We start from the raw sequence: 17,942 nt of genomic DNA on the forward strand, positions 1-17,942 counted from the left end.
CAAAGATGTAACTGCAGAACTCGCACCCTTCAACACCTTTGCAAATATTTCAGGCCTTACTATCAATGAAGGTAAGTCCTATGCTTTCTTTTTCTGTCCAGGGGAACACACTGAGGCCATCCAATTTTGCGCTCATTCTCTACGAGTTGCAACCCACACATTCAAATATCTCGGTATACAAGTGTACAGAACTGCACCAGACCTAATAGAAGGCAATTTGGGAAAAGCCGTCAGATCACTCAGAGTACTGGTTTTGTTCTGGTCCTCCCTACCGCTCTCTGTGATGGGACGAGTGGCGATCTCAAAAATTGTGGTATTGCCGCGTCTGTTGTATTTCTTTACTAACGTGCCAGTGACGATCCCGACTACACTCCTTAACTTGCTGAACAAGATGCTCTCTGACCTAATCTGGGACGCAGGCCGCCGGAGGGTGGGATTGGTTAAATTACAACTGGATACCAATAAGGGAGGGCTGGGTGCTCCTGATTTCCGTGCCTACTGTTATGCCAGTCAACTACAGTGGCTTTCGTACTGGCTACTGCGGCGTAACCTGCATGAGATAGCTTATACCCCCGCTGACATAGAACGAGGAGGACTCCAAACGCTACTTCTGCCGGCAGCTTGTATACCGATCTGTGCCCCACCATTCCTACGCACAGCGCTGGAGTGCTGGAAAAAGGCAGTCCATTACACGTGGAGTTGCCCCCCGTACTCGGATAATTTGCCACTCCTAGGCATCCCTACTCCTACAGGCCTACTTACTAAGCGGCGTCTCCTAGCCTGGACGGAGGGGGGTTCGCCACAGTGGGCACACTGTTCTATGATGGCACCCTCATGGATCATGGCAATTTCGTACGATGTCATGGGGTCTCTGACACACTATATCTCACGCACGCTGCACTCATACAATATGTGAAGAAACATTGGGCCCCACGTAGGATGGCACCTGCACGACATGAACTGGTCTACATGATCTACCTGATGGGAGAAGACCACCACCTTACTAAATGGCTATACAAAGGTATTACAGCACACACTAGGGTAAAAGATCTTAAAATACCCCAAGAAAATCCTGCGCAACGCCAAGTTTAAGTTCATTCAATACATGGTCATTCACAGGGCGTATCTCACCCCACATAGGCTGCAATGTATATACCCGGCCACACAACACCAATGCCCTAGGTTCAGGTTGGAAGACGCAGACTTGCTCCACATGCTCCTGGTGTGCCCAAAGCTGGCATCTTATTGGTCGGAGGTGGCCACCATAATTAGAACCGTGGCTGGGATCCCCTTCCCAGATACCCCTGCCGTTTCTATTAGGGCTGACCCGCTGTCCCAAAGTACAGAAACTACAGTTTCGCTTTATTGACCTAGCATTGCTATTAGCCAAACGCACCCTCACAATGAGATGGAAGTCCATTACACCCCCAACACTCTGTAGCTGGCATGGGGAGGTGGTAAGATGGAGCAGCGCTGAAAGCGCGGCGATACGACGAGAGTAAGCCAGGGGTCTGCGCAAGAAGTTAATCTCCCTTGAGTGGAATACCATTTAAGAAGAGTCCCTACAGCGCAGGCGCAATAGACACCAGACTGCCCTACCCCACATTGACCAGTATAGTAAATGAGTGATAAACCCTGCTGGTCTACCACTACAAAACTTGAAATGGTAACTATGAATCTTGGAGCTTTGTCGGTCATGGAGAGAGCAGTTAATGGAATATTCCGCTGTAAAGTGCAATGTGGTACGGGGCCAAGAGAAGTTGGGTTAATGGGGGGAGGGAGGGATAGCTTTTTTATTACATTACATAAACCTATTTGTCAAATGTTGTTGGTATAGCAGTGCAGATCGTAAGGTACCAATTGAGGCTTCAGCTGGACACCCCAGATTGCCGTGCACGTCTGTGCAAAGAACTACAATGCCTTCATGTACATTTGTGATTACCACTATTAGCGTAACTGCCTCTTGCATTTTTGATTGTACTGCGTATATACATGTATTCTTTGTAATGGTTTATATGGTAATGGCTGCTGATTGTAGTCCGACAAACGAAAGAGTGAAAAATCTAATAAAATATGTTACAAAAACAAATCTATCTTTTCATACTCTATTCATCCTTCTCTATCATCCCTTCATTAACCTCTTTATCGATCAGCCTCTACATCCATCCATTCACTCTTCCATTGTTTTTTACATTTCTCTTTTTCTATCAACCTCTCCCTCCCTTGGACTTTAAGAGATCGATTTTTATGAGCTTCTTTGATATCGCAGTCTCCAATCAAAGTTAAAGGAGCAAAAAACACCTAAATATTGTTGTCATCTCCTGCTCCTACCCACCGGCTCAAACTGCGAAAGTAGCGGTTTAATAACACCTCTAGTTCGCACCGATGAATTCTATGCTTTTTTTTTTTTTTAAGCATCCCAATATATTTTTAAGGGTGCCAGTGTAAAGATTGTTGCATGGAAGAAATCCTCAAGGACTTAGCGTCTCTTTGGGGATAAAGAAAGGGTTGCTGAATAGCAGATGGCAAGCAATGAGTCCAGTTGAAGTCTGTGTATGACTAGAGGGTCTGGCAATGTGTCTGCCTTTTGTTAGGTTTTTTAAGTGACCTGTGAAAAAGGATAGTATCATGTTGTTTCCAGCGAAGAAGCCTATGCCATGTCTTAGATCTGATCCAGCCTGGGGAGCGCATGCGCTGCTCTGCGAGGCATGCTGTAGTAGAGTATGGACTTGAAGCTCTGCCTTCTTTCCGCCCATATTTTTCATTGGCTTGTGGCGTTGTCCTTCATAAATGCTGGCTTCTGGTTCGGTAATAGGCTTGTTAATCCCTCCTTAGTACTGCCTTGTTTTCATTTGTAACCTCCCATGAGGACTGGCCCTTTTACTTCTGTTGTTACACAGTATGTCTTATTTAGTCTGTAAGCACTAGTTTCTCCTACTGCAGGTACAACGTGCTTTCCTGCAACATTCAGCGCACCAAGCGTGCTTTCATTTTCCAAGCAGCTCGGGACAAGAGCAGCAGCTTCATATTTACAAGAGTGTGAGCTTTTGGCATTGTAAATGACAATGCCTTTTATTTATGTGTTAATTATAAAATCAGATAAATAAAAGGCATTGTCATTTATAATGCCAATACCTTAAACTCCCGCAAATGCGAGACCTATTGCATTGCAAATGCTTGTTAGAAATGTTGTGAGTTAATGTCCTAAGCAATACTACAGTGTGACCATATAAACTGGATTGTCCTACACTGATATTTTGAAAGGACTATTGTTACATCTAAGAGCATGATGTTCCCTAGTGTGGTCTCTAACAGTGTAGTCTATTGTTATTATCCTGGTCTGAACCCTGATTGCCATTCACCCATTAGGTAGGTAAAGTCGCGGCCGGCATGACTTGCGGGTGGTGGGGCCATTCACCCATTAGGTAGGTAAAGTCGCGTCCGGCATGACTCGCGGGTGGTGGGGCGGGGGGGGGGGGGGGCGCAGGGAGGGGGTCCCACGTGTGGAGGTTTAATTTAAAATTAAAATATAAAGTTAACTTACCCGCGCCGGTCCTGCGTCGTCTCTGCTCCTCTCCTGAACATGAAGCAGGCAGCCTTCCGCCCCTCCCCTAAGCCAATCACAACTCTGCAATGGCAGCGTTGTGATTGGTGGTGACACCGACCAGCCAGGTCTTTCTCCATGTAGGCTGCATGCAGGCCACATGGAGAAAAGGCAGAGTGTGCATGTCTGGTTTGGTCGGCCCTAGAGGGCCGACCAAACAGTCAGCGCCCTCAGCAGTGGGCAAGCCACTCCTCCCCTGCCCTAGAGCAGGAACGCCCATCCCGCCCGCCCCCAACCAAACACTTCTGCTTTCTCGCAGTTCGAGAAGCAGAAACATAAAATTTAATTTGTAATATTATTTTATGTGTCTGCGTCTCGCACTGCGAGAAAGCAGTGGGGTGACGCTCCTCTACCCACATGGAGCAGCCGCCCCTGTGTAGGTATGACCTGGGCCTGTATTCATACGGTTAGACATTTTTCTAGAGGCTTGACTAAGAAAATAATTTTGGATGTGGATGGTAGAATAAGGGTTGCACTGGGATGAACGTGTGTTTCTTTATGAGTGACTAAGAGCTTTTCTTTAGTAGCCTGAGGATGGTGGAGTCATGGATGGATGCACAGAATATGAGTGGTGCGGAGTTTACAGTGCTTGATGACTTGGGATGGGCAAACGTGGAGTTCATGATATTTATGATTTTTAATGTTTTTGCGCAGAGAGAGAGTGAAAGATTAAGTTTTCTAATGTGTACTCCTAGAACTAAAATTGCATCTCGCTTGTACCACTTATCATCCAAATGTTCACATAAAACATGATTAAAAACAAGTGGAGTTCATGCGAAACTCAATGTTAGAATATTATTAGGATTGATGCTTCATCATATAAAAGGCCACTGGGATTACGAGATTTTACACCAGAGACAAAGCCTACATTCTTAGGAATTTACTGCATTTGCCACAAAATCCATCATCAAATCTGCTCTTCTGGGAATAAAATATTTCTTACTCAAATTGGATAATATCCAACAAAAGTACTGTATGTGGAATATAAAACCACTCTTAAAATCCTGGGATAAAGATTTCGTACAATTCGGCTGTCCAACTCTTTACTTATCCTTTGAAACGGTGCAGACCTCGATCCCAATTAGATTATTATATCTAATAGAGGCCCTGAAGATTGGAACAATGTTTTGTATTTAGTCTTTAGTAGAAAACAGAGATATTGAACATGAAAAAAATGCCTTTTTCACAGGTATTAGAATCTAGGATCACTTAGATACCTGATATTGAGAGGATGAGAGCCGGATGTGTTCAGACATTCCATTCCAGTTAAATGCAAAGATTGAACTAATGCCGTGATTGCACTTTCTGCAATCAATATTTTTTATTGATGTTTCCGAAAATCTTGTTTTATTGTTCTATCTAATTATAACCTCAAAACGCTTTCGGTGTATTTGTAGTATTTGAGTTCTTTACATTAGTGGGACATTCAGATACAAGTTTTACTGACATGCTCTACTGCAGGACCGGTACTTATAAAGTGGAGTGTACAGTGCCTCTTTTATGCGCACGAAATACCTCCCAGAATGATACCCAAGAGACCCATTTTAAAGCGTACATAGAATTTTCAAACTTTAGTTTCTTTTACTGCAGGAAGTTGGAACAAGATTGGAAACAAAAATGTATACCCTATGCTAAATCTGTTCTTAAAGGAGACTTGTAACATTCTATAAAACTCTTTATAAATAAATAAATAAATAAATAAATAAAAGTTCAGTGAGGCTTGAGACTCTGTTATGTCCGATGAATACAGCCCTGTGTCTAAATGTCAGCTTATCTAGGCAATCGTACCAAAGAAAGCACACCACAAACTAACTTTACTGACACATGTTCTATAATTTGCCTTGTCTATGCTACAGAATGGATCCAAACATGATCCGACGTTTGGCAGTGCTGCTGTTTGGCTCCACTGGCCCTGTTTATGTGCTATTTCTGCATACTTTGTATAAAAAGAGAATTCCTCAGGAGTTTAGATGGACGAGCAACACCAACTCTGATTGAGGAAGATGATATCAATCCTGTGGCCTTGTTATGAGTAAGAGAGACTGAGACCTGGCTCAACCCCACTTCAGCGCCTAACATCGCCACCGCAATACCAGAAGGATACAAAATGGAATACCTTCCCGAAGGACCTGCGCTGTAACCCCTCCTACCTCAGCTTTAAAAAAGACCTAAAACATCACCTTCACAACTTATATTGTGGTCCATAATCTCTCCTTTGACCTTGCTTTCTGTTTCCCCTGCATTGGTTATCTTTCAGTTTTTCCTGACTCTCAATTCACGCTCACTCTTTACATATAATCCTCTCTTCTCTGCCCTAAATTGTTACACCCATTTATATTATTTATATGTTTCTTACCCGCTAACCACCCAGAATGTTTGCCCCCTTTTCTTAATGTGAGATGTACCTGCGTGTTTTGATACCCTGAAAAATTGTTAAAGTTATTTTTGCCCCCTTTTTATCTTAATGTGAGATGTACTCGCTTGTTGTTGTTTACCATGAACAACTGCTCTTCTTGATTGCTTCTGTTCATGTAAAGCGCTCTGATACCCCTGGGTCTAGCCAGCACTATATAAAACCTTTCAAATAAATAAATAAACAAGATCATCCACAGTGACCGCATCAACAAGCCTGGTGGAGGGATCACCATCATACACAAGGAATTTATCCAGTGCACCACTACAAATGACATCACTCCAGCAATAGAACACCTCAACTTCTGACTCCAAACAAAGAGCAAAACCTCCATCAGGCACCCTCACCTACCATCCACCGGGGACCACATCCAACCTTCTGCAACTTTATCGCCAACTTCTAAGCCCCCCTCACCATAGACCTCAACAACATTTTCCTCAGCGACCTCAACTCCCCTCTCAACATCCACAATGGCATCAACGCTACCAACCTCCTCGACAGCATGAACAACATGAGACTCACCCAACTCGTCCACGACCCCATGCACACTGGACCCAATCTTTCGCTCCAGCGACAGCTTTAGGTACAGTCACACCAACAAACTCTTCTGGATTGACCACTCCGTCGTCCACTTCAACATAACCAGTTCACGGACCTCCACCACCAGTCTGCCCAATGCCCCGCACTGCAGCTGGAGCAAAGTCTCGAAGGACATATAGATCAACATCCTCAACACCACCCACCCCATCTCCTCCAACAACCAAACCAGAACGTCAGAAACTACAACAATTGCATCACCAACTGAGTTGACAGTGTGTCTCTCATTGGCAACAATATCAACAAAGGGTCCACCAAGCAGGTTAATTGATACAATGAAACCCTCAGAACCGCTAAATGATACAGTAAACAATTAGAAAGGAGATGGTGCACCAGTAAGGACATGACCGACACCACCGCTTTCAAGACAGTCCTCAACCTCTTCCACAGACAGTTGAGAGAATTGAAGGTAAAGACCTTATCCTCACACATCGAACTAAGCTCCAGTAACAGCAAACAACTCTTCAACATCGGCAAAAAATTATCCAACTCCTCAGTTGCAACAAACAACATTACCCCCTCACAAGAACTCTGTGCAACAACCTTGCAAACTTCTTCCACAACAAGATCGCCAACATCAACAGAAACGTCAAACCCCAGCCCAAGGCCACCGACTTCTTTAAGCAACACAACAACCCGGCTACCACCACAGACATACGACCAACCTAATGGAGCCAGCTTGCCCCACAGGACATCGCCTTCATCATGAACTTGGTGCACTCAGGCGCCTCAACCGACCCAGGCCCTCACCACATCTTCAACCTAGGTTAAGCCAGAATAAGCCATGAACTCACCACCTTGCTCAACACTTCAATTGCCACTGCCACATTCCCAGAGGACTAGAAACACACACAAGTTAATGCCCTGTTAAAAAAAACATCTGCAGACCTCAGCAAACTCAACATCTACAGACCAATCTCTCTGCTCCCGGCCAGAGTATTACAAAAAGTCATCAACTGATAACTCTCCTCACATCTGGAATGGAACCTCCTTCTCAACTCCTCCCAATCTGGATTCCACAGCAACCATAGCACCGAGACAACCCTCATTACGGCTACAGAAGACATCTGAGCCCTACTCAACAAAGGGGAGGCTGTGGCTCTGATTCTCCTAGACCTTCTGGCAGCCTTCGATATTGTCTCCTACCACATGCTCATCACAAGGCTGCACAACATAGGCATCCAAGAAGCTGCTCTCAGATGGATTGCCACTTACCTCATCGGAAGAACACAAAAATTCCACCTTCCCTTCTTCACCTCCAAACCCAAGGAAATCATTTGTGGAGTACCCCAAGGATCCTCGCTCAGCCCTAACCTCTTCAACACTTATATGACACCTCGAGCCAGCATCGCCAAAACCCACGGACACAACATCATATCCTATGCCGACGACACACAACTCATCCTCTCCCTCTCCAAAGACACCACCAACACCAAGACAAACTTTCACAACTGCATGACAGACATCGCCAAGTGGAAGAAGGGCACCTGCCTGAAGCGCAACATGTACAAGACAGAGGTACTGATTTTCATAAATAAAAGCCCCACATGAGACTCATCCTGGTGGCCCTCAGAACTTGAACCTACTTCTAACCCCACTTTCCACGCTAGGAACCTAGGCATCATTCTGGACAACAAGCTAACTGTGATGGCTCAGGTCACCTCTATCTGCTCCTCCTGCTTCTTGTTCAGATATTCAAATGGCTATCCCAAAGCTCAAGACACACCACCACCCAGGCCCTTGTCTCCAGCCAACTGGACTACAGCACTGCTCTCTAGGCAGAGATCACAGCTAACCTTCTCTGACAACTACAGACCATACAGAAGACTGCAGCCAGACTCGTCCTGGTTCTCCCAGACTCATCCTGGTTCTCCCAAGACAAACCCATATCACCCCCTACCCCGGGGAACTCCAGTGGCTCCCTGTACAGAAAAGATGCCAGTTCCAGCTCCTGCCCCTTGCATGTAAGACCCTACAAAAATGCCAATCCGCCTACTGGAACCACCACCTGAACTTCCATCAGCCCACCAGACCCCTCCACTTCGCACCACTTTCTCTAACCCTCATCCCCTGCATCTGACGTACCAGATGTGGAGGCCGCTCCTTCTACTACCCAGCAGCGAAGACATGGAATGAACTACCCTTTCATCTACAGACCTCCTCATCTCTTTCAGAGTTACGGAAGTCCCTGAAGATCTGCCTATTGGGCTAATCAACTGGAGCATGCCAGCGCCTGGAAACCCTTACGTGTGACAAGAGGTGCTCTGCAAATCTACTGATTAACTGATTAGAGGGGGCAATGGGTCATGTGTGGATAGGCTGTTGATGATTTGGGAGTCTGAGGAGTTTACTCACAGGTGGGCGGCAGAAAAGGTGTGGTAGCTTCACGGACGGACGGTATATAAATGGTGTTTTGAAGCTGGAGCATTACCTATCTGGAATCCAATATATAGCATCATGAATTAAGGAAAAAGCTTTAAGGAAAAGGATATTGACTATTGTTACCACTTTCGGATGTTTGCATGTTTAGTACTGGAGTGGGTATATAGGCATGGTGATGGGGTGGCTGTATGCTGTGAATCGAGTATTAAGCATGGGTGGATGACTGTGATCAGGTGGTGAAAGTAGAAGCACATACCATGTACTGAGGGGAGTGCATTTGGTGGAAATGTTGATGGCTGTCGGGTGATACAAAGCACACATATATATAGGTAATGTTACAAGTACAGAGCGGGTAACGTGCAACAGCTTTTGATGGGTAATGTTAATATTACCTATAATTATACCTCCTATCTGACAAGGGATTTTGCACACCCTGCAAAAAAGTTAACATGTGCCTTACTTTTGGTTTGTAATCAATTAACATTCATTGTATTGAGCAATTGAGAATCGGAATGTGTACGTTGATTGTCTCGATAAACTCTGGGCTTTCGAAAATAAATATTGAATATGCATCTAAGGTTCAGTTTTTGAGTGACAGAAAAACAGGCAATATCCATGGATGTGTGTGTGTGTGTGTGTGTGTGTGTGTGTGTGTGTGTCTGTCTCCCCCTACAAATCTAAATCTCCAAAGGAAATATCGGTTGCTGTACATGTTTACAGCCTTACAGACCAATCCTGTGAGCATTACCAATCTGCTGTATTCGAGGATTTTGCACTTTTTCAGTGATAAATGTGGTACTTGTTATAGAGCCGGATTTTTACAAAAAAATCCATAATTGTACTCCTGTGGGAACACCAGTGCTTAATTTAAGCTGATGGTTTGCGGTGCTCAGCAGCAGCACTTGTCAGCACTGACTCTACTCACAGTCCACCACAAGGTGGCGCTGTCTAATTTTGAGATGAGTAAAATAACAGTGTTTATTAAGACAATATTCATTGAAAAAGAATAATACCTGCTGCTCACGCCTTTATTATAGCTTTGAGTGGCTTGGAATAGTCTGAATTGTCACACTTTAGGAGTACGATAGTTAGGAGTTTGTGTTGGTACTGTCATTGGCAGAGCTGGCAGGGGCAATGGGTGGTGCAGGCTGCAGTGACCAACCGTGAAAGGCCCGGGCACATACTTGTTTACACTTTAAGCATTGGGGAACACTTATTTTGTGAAGTTGAAAGGATGTGGGCGTTTACCTGCGAAGATGCATCAGTCACAGTTTTTCAGTAACAGTTCCTCGGAGGTTAAAGCATTTTCACTTTTGTAAATGTAGGCGGGCATGACTACTTCACAATGGTGCTTGGAATTTCTTCTTTCTCTACTGGGAAATATATTTTCTAAACAGAGACTCTTTCTCCAGTACCACCAACAGTTTGGGGATGGGTATCCACTCTCAGCTTTGATACAAATTAACTCCTGCCCATGACAGGAGCCTGCAACCATATCCAGGGTGAGAACTTGCAAGTTTGCAGGTGTTCCCCTACTTTCCAAAGCATTCCTACTCTGGAATGCCCACTCCTTTCCCTGTGAGCAGAATTGCTTGGACGTATTATTTTGTGATACCGCTGTAAAATTAAATTTAGCATAAAATGTTGGTAAATGGATTTAAATTTAAACGTGTAAATTCACACTCTGAGGTGTCCACTTCCCACCCATTTGGGCTGATTTGCTCACATATAATATTTTACCGAACTGCTATAATATAACGTCTAAGTGATGTTGAGCGTTTCAGTTCTAATTTTGTGAATAACAAATGTGAACTTACACTTGTAAAGTATGCCATTTGTGCACGTGTTCAACTTAGGTGTACAAATGTCTTTGTGGAGTGAGCAGATACTACTCCAGTCTTATAGCAGGTTGGATTTCACTGAGAGACGGAGTGCTCCTGAAACTGCAGCAAATCTAGCCTCCAAATGAATAATATAGTTGAAAGGACCATCTCAACCTTGGTGATAGGGTTTTAATATAGCAGCCACGAGACTTACTTTTAATGCTTTTGCTTTTTTGTATTTTATATTTCTTTGGCCTTGTTTGACCATTGTTCCAAAAATAAATTTCAAGTCGTGGTAATGAACCTTTAGGAGCATGTTGGTCAACGCTTTTTTCAGCAAAAACAATTCAAACTATGAAATGTTATAAGCGTATACCCACTTGAGGATTATCCTTGCTTTGAAGATTTCCTTGATAATGCCTGATGCCAGGGGCAAAACGGGGGTCAAAGAGATACCTGTCAGTGGAAATCAATGAGGGACAGGACATCAAAGATGCCGAGGTCAGCCGGCCTTTTAATGATTAATATTGTCCTGGCTCGTTGCCTTATTCAGCGACCTGCCAAGGAGAGAGAAAAGACATTGTGTGTCTATTCTTTGGCGGAGGAGACCTGTAGAATCTGACACTGCCCGGGTATCACCTGTCCTGCCAGCAAGGTGAAGTGTTATGTAACCTGGTGGCCGCACCCTACTGGGCCATCTTTGGACATATCAGATGGAGCCCGCTGTCCTGGTAACACGACACCCTCCTCATCACTAGACTGTGGGTAACAACAGGTCCCACCTTCCCCGCAGTCTGAGGGGGCCCGAGCTCCAGGGGCCCATTTCAGGCACTGTGCACGGGTGGTGGTTGAGAGCTCCTGACTGGGTCCGGAGTATGGGGGCTCCCCTCCATGCACTTTGCAGGAGGGTGGAGGGCTCGAGTTTCGTTACGCCAATATCACCAAGAACCTCACATGTAGAGCAAGAGATGCAGGGTTCCAGCCATGCAGCAAATACAGGGACAAGAAAACTGGAAAGGGCACCTTACTTAGAAAATAGTCCTTAGTGCACTGTGGTCGAGGACGCTGCTCTGAAGACGGCCAAAACAGAAATGGAGCAAATATTGAATCCGTGAACTAAGTAATATGGCACACGTTCTCACTCTGAGCTATTCTGCAGTCCCTTACTGTTTTGCACAATTGATGCAACATAGCTCTGACTGTCGCAAGAAAAAAAGTGGGGCAAAATAGCTTTGAGGTGCTATTTAGGCAATTCTATCTTGTTTCGCTATCACCGTTTTTGCATCGAGAAGACCAGATAACTAGAACTAATCGTCTGTGTGATGCTACATCGCACAAAGGGGCTTCATAAGACAATATCACATATAGTGACGGTGCTAATTATGATATTACATATTCTTAGGGTGCTACTTAAGATATTACATATTGTGAGGGGGCGACTTAAGATAATATTACATATTCTGAGGGTGCTACTTAAAGATAATATTACATACACATTGTGAGGGCATGTGAATTTTCTTCTTTTTTTGCAAGGTTTAGCGTAGCTTTGAAGCAATAAAAATATTGTTCCTATCTTGTGTCTGTAAAACAGTAAAGAACTGGAAAAATAAATGAAGCAAAAATAGCACATTCTTACAATATGTAATATGATGCTTAAAAGCACTACCCAGTCAGTTTAAAGAGACCATCCAGTGAAAGAAGTGACAATACCCAGCTGACATCACCAAACAAAGTGACATTTAAGAATACCTTTTGTTAGGGATAGTTGGAGAAGCAGGACTAGGTAAAGACAACTGTTTTTTCTCTTTACACTGGATGGCCCCTAAAACTATTCTGATTTAGTGCATGCACAAACGGAGACAAACTGATGTTTGCCATTAGTAAACGCAGGCCCTGAAAGATTTGAACAGGAAATGCTAAATACATTTTACAGTAGGTTCAGAATGAAATGAACCAGCATGATAGGTCAGTGGGTCAAGAGCTTAGTACTGAGATCTGCGTGCAACCAGCATGCGGGTCACAGGATCAGACCCCAGCAAGGCCTTTCATTCCTTCCAAACGTGATAACTTGTGTATCATTGAGGTGGGCTTCACCTGTTATTTACAGAGCTACAAGATGGCAAACCACTGGTACCAAGCTGTATATTTAAAGAAAAGGATTATGAAACAATGGTCTTAGAACACAGCCGCACGACTCTTCCTGCAACTTCTGCAGATCCACCTGACTCTGCTGTTGCAGCCAACCCACTGGGAGAAGGTCGCCCAGCGAGCCATGTTCAAGGCTCTCTGCTTAGAACACCATGAACTCCAAGGAATCAGACCTAAGTCATTCAACACAGGTTGCAAAGTTACCAGCCCAAGCGAAGCCTTTCGTCCACTTTGGATTGAGATTCTTTAATGGTACATATTTCATCGAGGAAAGACACCTCTTTCTCTGTCTAAACTATGAAACTCTTTACCAGTTTAAAGGTTAAAACTACAGGACCACCTCCCTATCCGGAAAGATCTAAAAACTTGGCAGGGTCCCCTCCTCCACGACCTGAAGCACTTAGTACTCGTCCAGTAGGCTTCTGGAAAATACTAGTCCACATCGTCCTCTGGAGATTTATATAAACATCGCCTCACTATCCAGGGCCAAGCCCGCTCCCTCCTCAGGCCTAAATCCACCCCTGCCTTCAGTCTCAGACATAGTCTCGGGGAGACCTCGCCAGGTTATGCATAAAATGTTCTCTTTCTGTGACACCTTAAACACATCTCGTAACAGATGCGTGCTTAGCTTTAGTGACAAAAACACCACAGAGAGATTGGAGCACATCTCAAGCCCTCCTGCATCACACAAACATAGGACACCTGTCACGTGTGCACATTTTAACCACATGGACAAGCTCTGTGTTGAACACAATCCCAGAGAGGGCACCCAAGCTACCATGTCACACCAGAGGCATTTGTGCGTAATGCCAATATCAAATAATGACATAAAAGACACGAACGATGTATACGACAGTCAGTCCTGCTTTAAGGTAAGCAATATAGCAACAGCCTAGGCCTGAATGAGCACAAAACAAACACAAGAGCATGGTGTAGGGGCCCTTATTCTTGTGTTATTTGAGTGTGGCAATGCTGCACCTAAGAAATACTGAAACAGTGCTGTATTTACGAAGATTCGTATAACGCGGCGTTTTAAATTTTACACTTCAAAACAGGGTATAACGTGGTAGCGCTAAATTTTTTCCTCTTTTCCGAGATGTGGATGTCGGTATGTGGCATTTATTTCCCCGCCAGAATACCGCCATATTTTACTAGGTGAAACTTGTTTAGAGAGTGCAGTAATCCCTGCACATTTTGGAATCCCGGTTTGGGTTCAAACTCCCATTTTCATCCAGACTGGGGTTTCTGCAAGAGAGAATGGGGATCTCGGAGCTGGGTGGCGATAGAAAATATCCTGATAGGGCCTCAATCTGGAGGACCATCCATCGGTGGAGTTCTCTTCACAGTGCTATACTGTGGTTGAGTTCAGTATACCAGTGGATAAACATTTCTGCCGGAAGAATGAGGATTTGACATTACCATCCCACTGTTTCTTTGATTTGGTTGCCTGTTTCTGTGGCTCCCAGATGGAAGAGTCTGCGACCTGCAGTCCCTCGCCCTCCTAAGGGCCTAGTGCAGGTGCAGTGCCCCTTGCAGACACAAGAAATTATTGAGAGAACCCTCTGAATACTTCTGAAAGGGATGAATTACTACCCCATTACCATCTATATACGAATCAGCTCTTGGGTGTCATTTTCGCTGCTTGTCCCTGAGCGAGGAACACACCGGTGCAAATCGTTTCATGTCTGGACAAAGGTCAACAAACCTCAAACATTAGTGCTTCTGCGGAACCCGTTCAGTCTTTCCAGCCTCAGAGGCATTCACGGTAACTTCTGAGGGAGGGCCACGGCCCAGAAACATTGTCCCTGCTTTGTTGTATTTCCCTGGTTACTTTTTAATGGCTTTTGTGAACTTCAAAGCACAGTTCGAGTGAAACAAAGCAACCTTTCCATGGCTTCTTTGGTCCTTTCTCTGCGGTTTCTTGGGTTAGATCTGTCCTTTCTGTGGCTGGGATGGTTTGCGACTGCAGGGAGGAGAGGGCATGCTATTCAGCTCCAGGGGTTGAACTGTTCCTGAATTGTGTTGGTCTTAGTGACCAGTGTGCGTTTATCTGTTTCGCTGCATTTCACATAGCGCTCAGACCTCGTGGGTGCTGTTGTGGTGAAACCTTACTGCTGAGGATACTCTGCGTCGATGTAGCGTTACATAGCTGCCACTCCATTGAAGTTTCCACTGGGAATACCACTACATTGAGTGAGATAAGTGCTAGGGTAACTGTTCTGATTTCACCAAGGGGTTGTGTCCGCTACAGCCAGGGGTAGTAGTTGGGCTTGGTTGTAGTGGTAGCAAGAGCAAAGTTAAGAGGTAGTGTTACCTATAGGTAGGAATTGTGGCAATTAGGCTTAGTTATAGGGTTATTACTTAGTTTTAGGGCTATGGCCAGAGTCTGGCGTCGATTGTGGCTAGAACCCAGGGGTAGTAGGAATTATATTAACTTTAGGGATAGGATTGAGGAACGCTTCTATTTAGGACATTGGATTAGGACAGTTTTGTGGTTAGGTTTAGGGAAGCCTTTTGATTATGTTTAGGGTTAGAGCAGAGGGTGCTTTTAGTCTTCGAGTAAAGTTTATGGTTAGGATTAGATTTAGGGGTAGTATAAGGTTTATGTCTAGAATGACATTGAGTTTAGGTGTATGGTTTAGATTAGGGTTAGGGATAGAGTGAGGGGGTAAATTTAGTTTATGTGTTAGGGGAACGTTTGGGTTAGTTTTAGTATTATGGGTTGTCTTGATTTTAGGGTTAGCCTTCTGATTAGGTTTAGGGTTAGGGTAGAGGATAGGCTTTGTGTTAAGTTAATTTAAGGCTGGGTTTAGGCTTAGATGTAAGATTAGGGTAGCAATGACAGTCAATGCAGTGGTATTCTCATAGTGGCAAATTTGATTTAGTGGCTTTGATGCAGTGGTATCCTGCCGTAGTCTTATTCTATATCGTGACATACACCTGCTGAACTTCTGTAGGGAAGCTCCCAAGAAACCAAGAGGTCATATTTTGGGGTAGTGTTTATTAGTTGGCTTATCAGGTGCCTACCTGTAGTACCACCTAGTCGTGGGGTTGCATTCAACAACCTAATGCATTCTGGCAAGTGCAATATCGGTTCTTAACAACTGGTTTATTTCAATTTATATCAATCTCAAGGATCTGTGACCTTCTGTTACCCTTGACACTAGTGAAGTAGAGGGTGGAAGTGCCAGGGAGAATATAAACCTTCAGCGGTGTTAAAATTATGGTTTGGATTTGTGTACACCCTTTGTGAGTCCGCGGTAAATTTACCTAAGATGTACTTTTAAAAGGAAGTTTAAATATGGATTGTCTCCTTGCCGGTTTATGCTATGTTGGCCTTGCACACTACACTTTTGTTACCTAAACAATTGAAATTGGTCATGCATTTTAATAGGTTAAACCGATTATTTCCTAAATACTTTGATATGTATGGTATGCAATTAAAGTGGTGTGTATAATGAAAGGCTAGTACTGAGAACACAGTAAAGACACTTTCCTCATTGAGTCATCTGGTAGCTCCTACATACTGACTTTCTAAAAAAGGCTATTATTATATACAGCGAATGTCAAATCTGTTTGCATATTTAACAAAGAAAAACAGAAACTAACATTTCAAAGCATCATGACTTCAGTGCAAATCATCCTACAGGCCTCTAGAAACATGGCTTCTAAATATAGTAGCATTCCTTCCGGTTTTGAAATAATGGCACACTATACATTGAAATACCATTTTCGTAAATTTCAATGATTTTAATAACAATCTCTTATAGCCGGATTGGACCATTGGTAAATAGAAATGCACAAAGATTCTTGGCTTTGAAATGGTAATTTCATTCCACCTTAACACAGAATCTCTTTTTACAGTCCTGGGCTTTTGTGTAACAACATACTGCATTGTTTGTATTGTAATCTTCATTTGCACTAATTGCTGTAAATTCTCGATAGCAATGACGTGTAAGTGACAAGCCCAGAACTGTATATACAACGCCTATGACCACTTGGAGCGAGGATGCCACCCTGTATGGCACTGAGTTTATATCCATCTTGCATGTGAAGAACTGAATTCCAGCCTTACCAGCCTTTTAGACAATGTCATCTGAAGGTATTTTAGAGCCTCCAGGCAAGAAATATTTTGGGAGCCCCTGCATGGAACAAATTTGAATTTTATTGCCCAATTCCTGATTATTCATGCCTCCCCCCCAAAAAAACAACCCCCTCCATGCCAAGCAGTACTCAACTAATTGTTGAACTTTAACAGGGTCACAAAAGAAGAGATGAAAGAATCAGAAATATTTTAGATGACACTGGGTAGAGAGACTAAGTCAGGGGTAGATGTAGGCAAAGGAAGAGGGGTTCAAGACAACGAAATTTAATAGAAGGAGGTCAAACAGTGAGAAAGTTACTTTTTCCAGGGGTCCCCTTGTTACTGGGAAGTGGAGTCACTGGGAAACTGCCCACTTTGCCCGTGCCTTAAAACGTCTCTGCTTTCAAATGCCACTCCTCTGTCCCAATATCACTGCCTACCTCTGAGCTATGCACCCGCTTTGCCTCCCACCCATTTGTAGAGAAAGTGTCTCTTACTGTGGGTGGGGAGAGCCCGGAGCCCCAGGCCGGACGGCGGGTCTCTAGGAAGCTTCGGGAACAGCGGGGAGATCAGGTCTTCCTCTTCCTTCTCAGGCTCTCGCAGGACCGACGACTTCTTAGCGGCTTCCCAACTTGCTGGCAGCGGAGAGTTCGACACGGAGCTTAGCAGCAACACGCAGACAGCCACGACAGCCCATAACTTCATCTTAGATCAGCTTCCAAGAGAGGGACCTTCCCAGCGCCAGAAAGAAAGGGAAAAGAAAACACATTACAAACCCAGACGAGAAGGACTGCTGGCCACAGTCAACTCACATATCCGCTTCCTTGTTTCTGCTGCCGGTAAGTTATGCTTGCATGTAATAGACATGTTTGCCAGAGAGATCCTGGGAAC

At 44.2% G+C, this 17,942-nt stretch overlaps 1 protein-coding gene across 1 annotated transcript in view; it reads right to left on the reverse strand.

Annotated features, from left to right (window-relative positions):
* Window positions 1-17,942, reverse strand: part of GDNF (glial cell derived neurotrophic factor) — a 65,717-nt gene that overhangs the window by 21,440 nt on the left and 26,335 nt on the right. The window contains exon 2 of the mRNA XM_085631111.1: window positions 17,549-17,782. Coding sequence (XP_085487237.1) covers window positions 17,549-17,756 — 208 coding nt within the window. The 5' untranslated portion in view covers window positions 17,757-17,782. The remainder of the gene's footprint in view (window positions 1-17,548; window positions 17,783-17,942) is intronic.

The sequence above is a fragment of the Triturus cristatus genome, chromosome 2_1 (genome assembly GCF_964204655.1).
Source record: "Triturus cristatus chromosome 2_1, aTriCri1.1, whole genome shotgun sequence".
Lineage (NCBI taxonomy): Eukaryota > Metazoa > Chordata > Amphibia > Caudata > Salamandridae > Triturus > Triturus cristatus.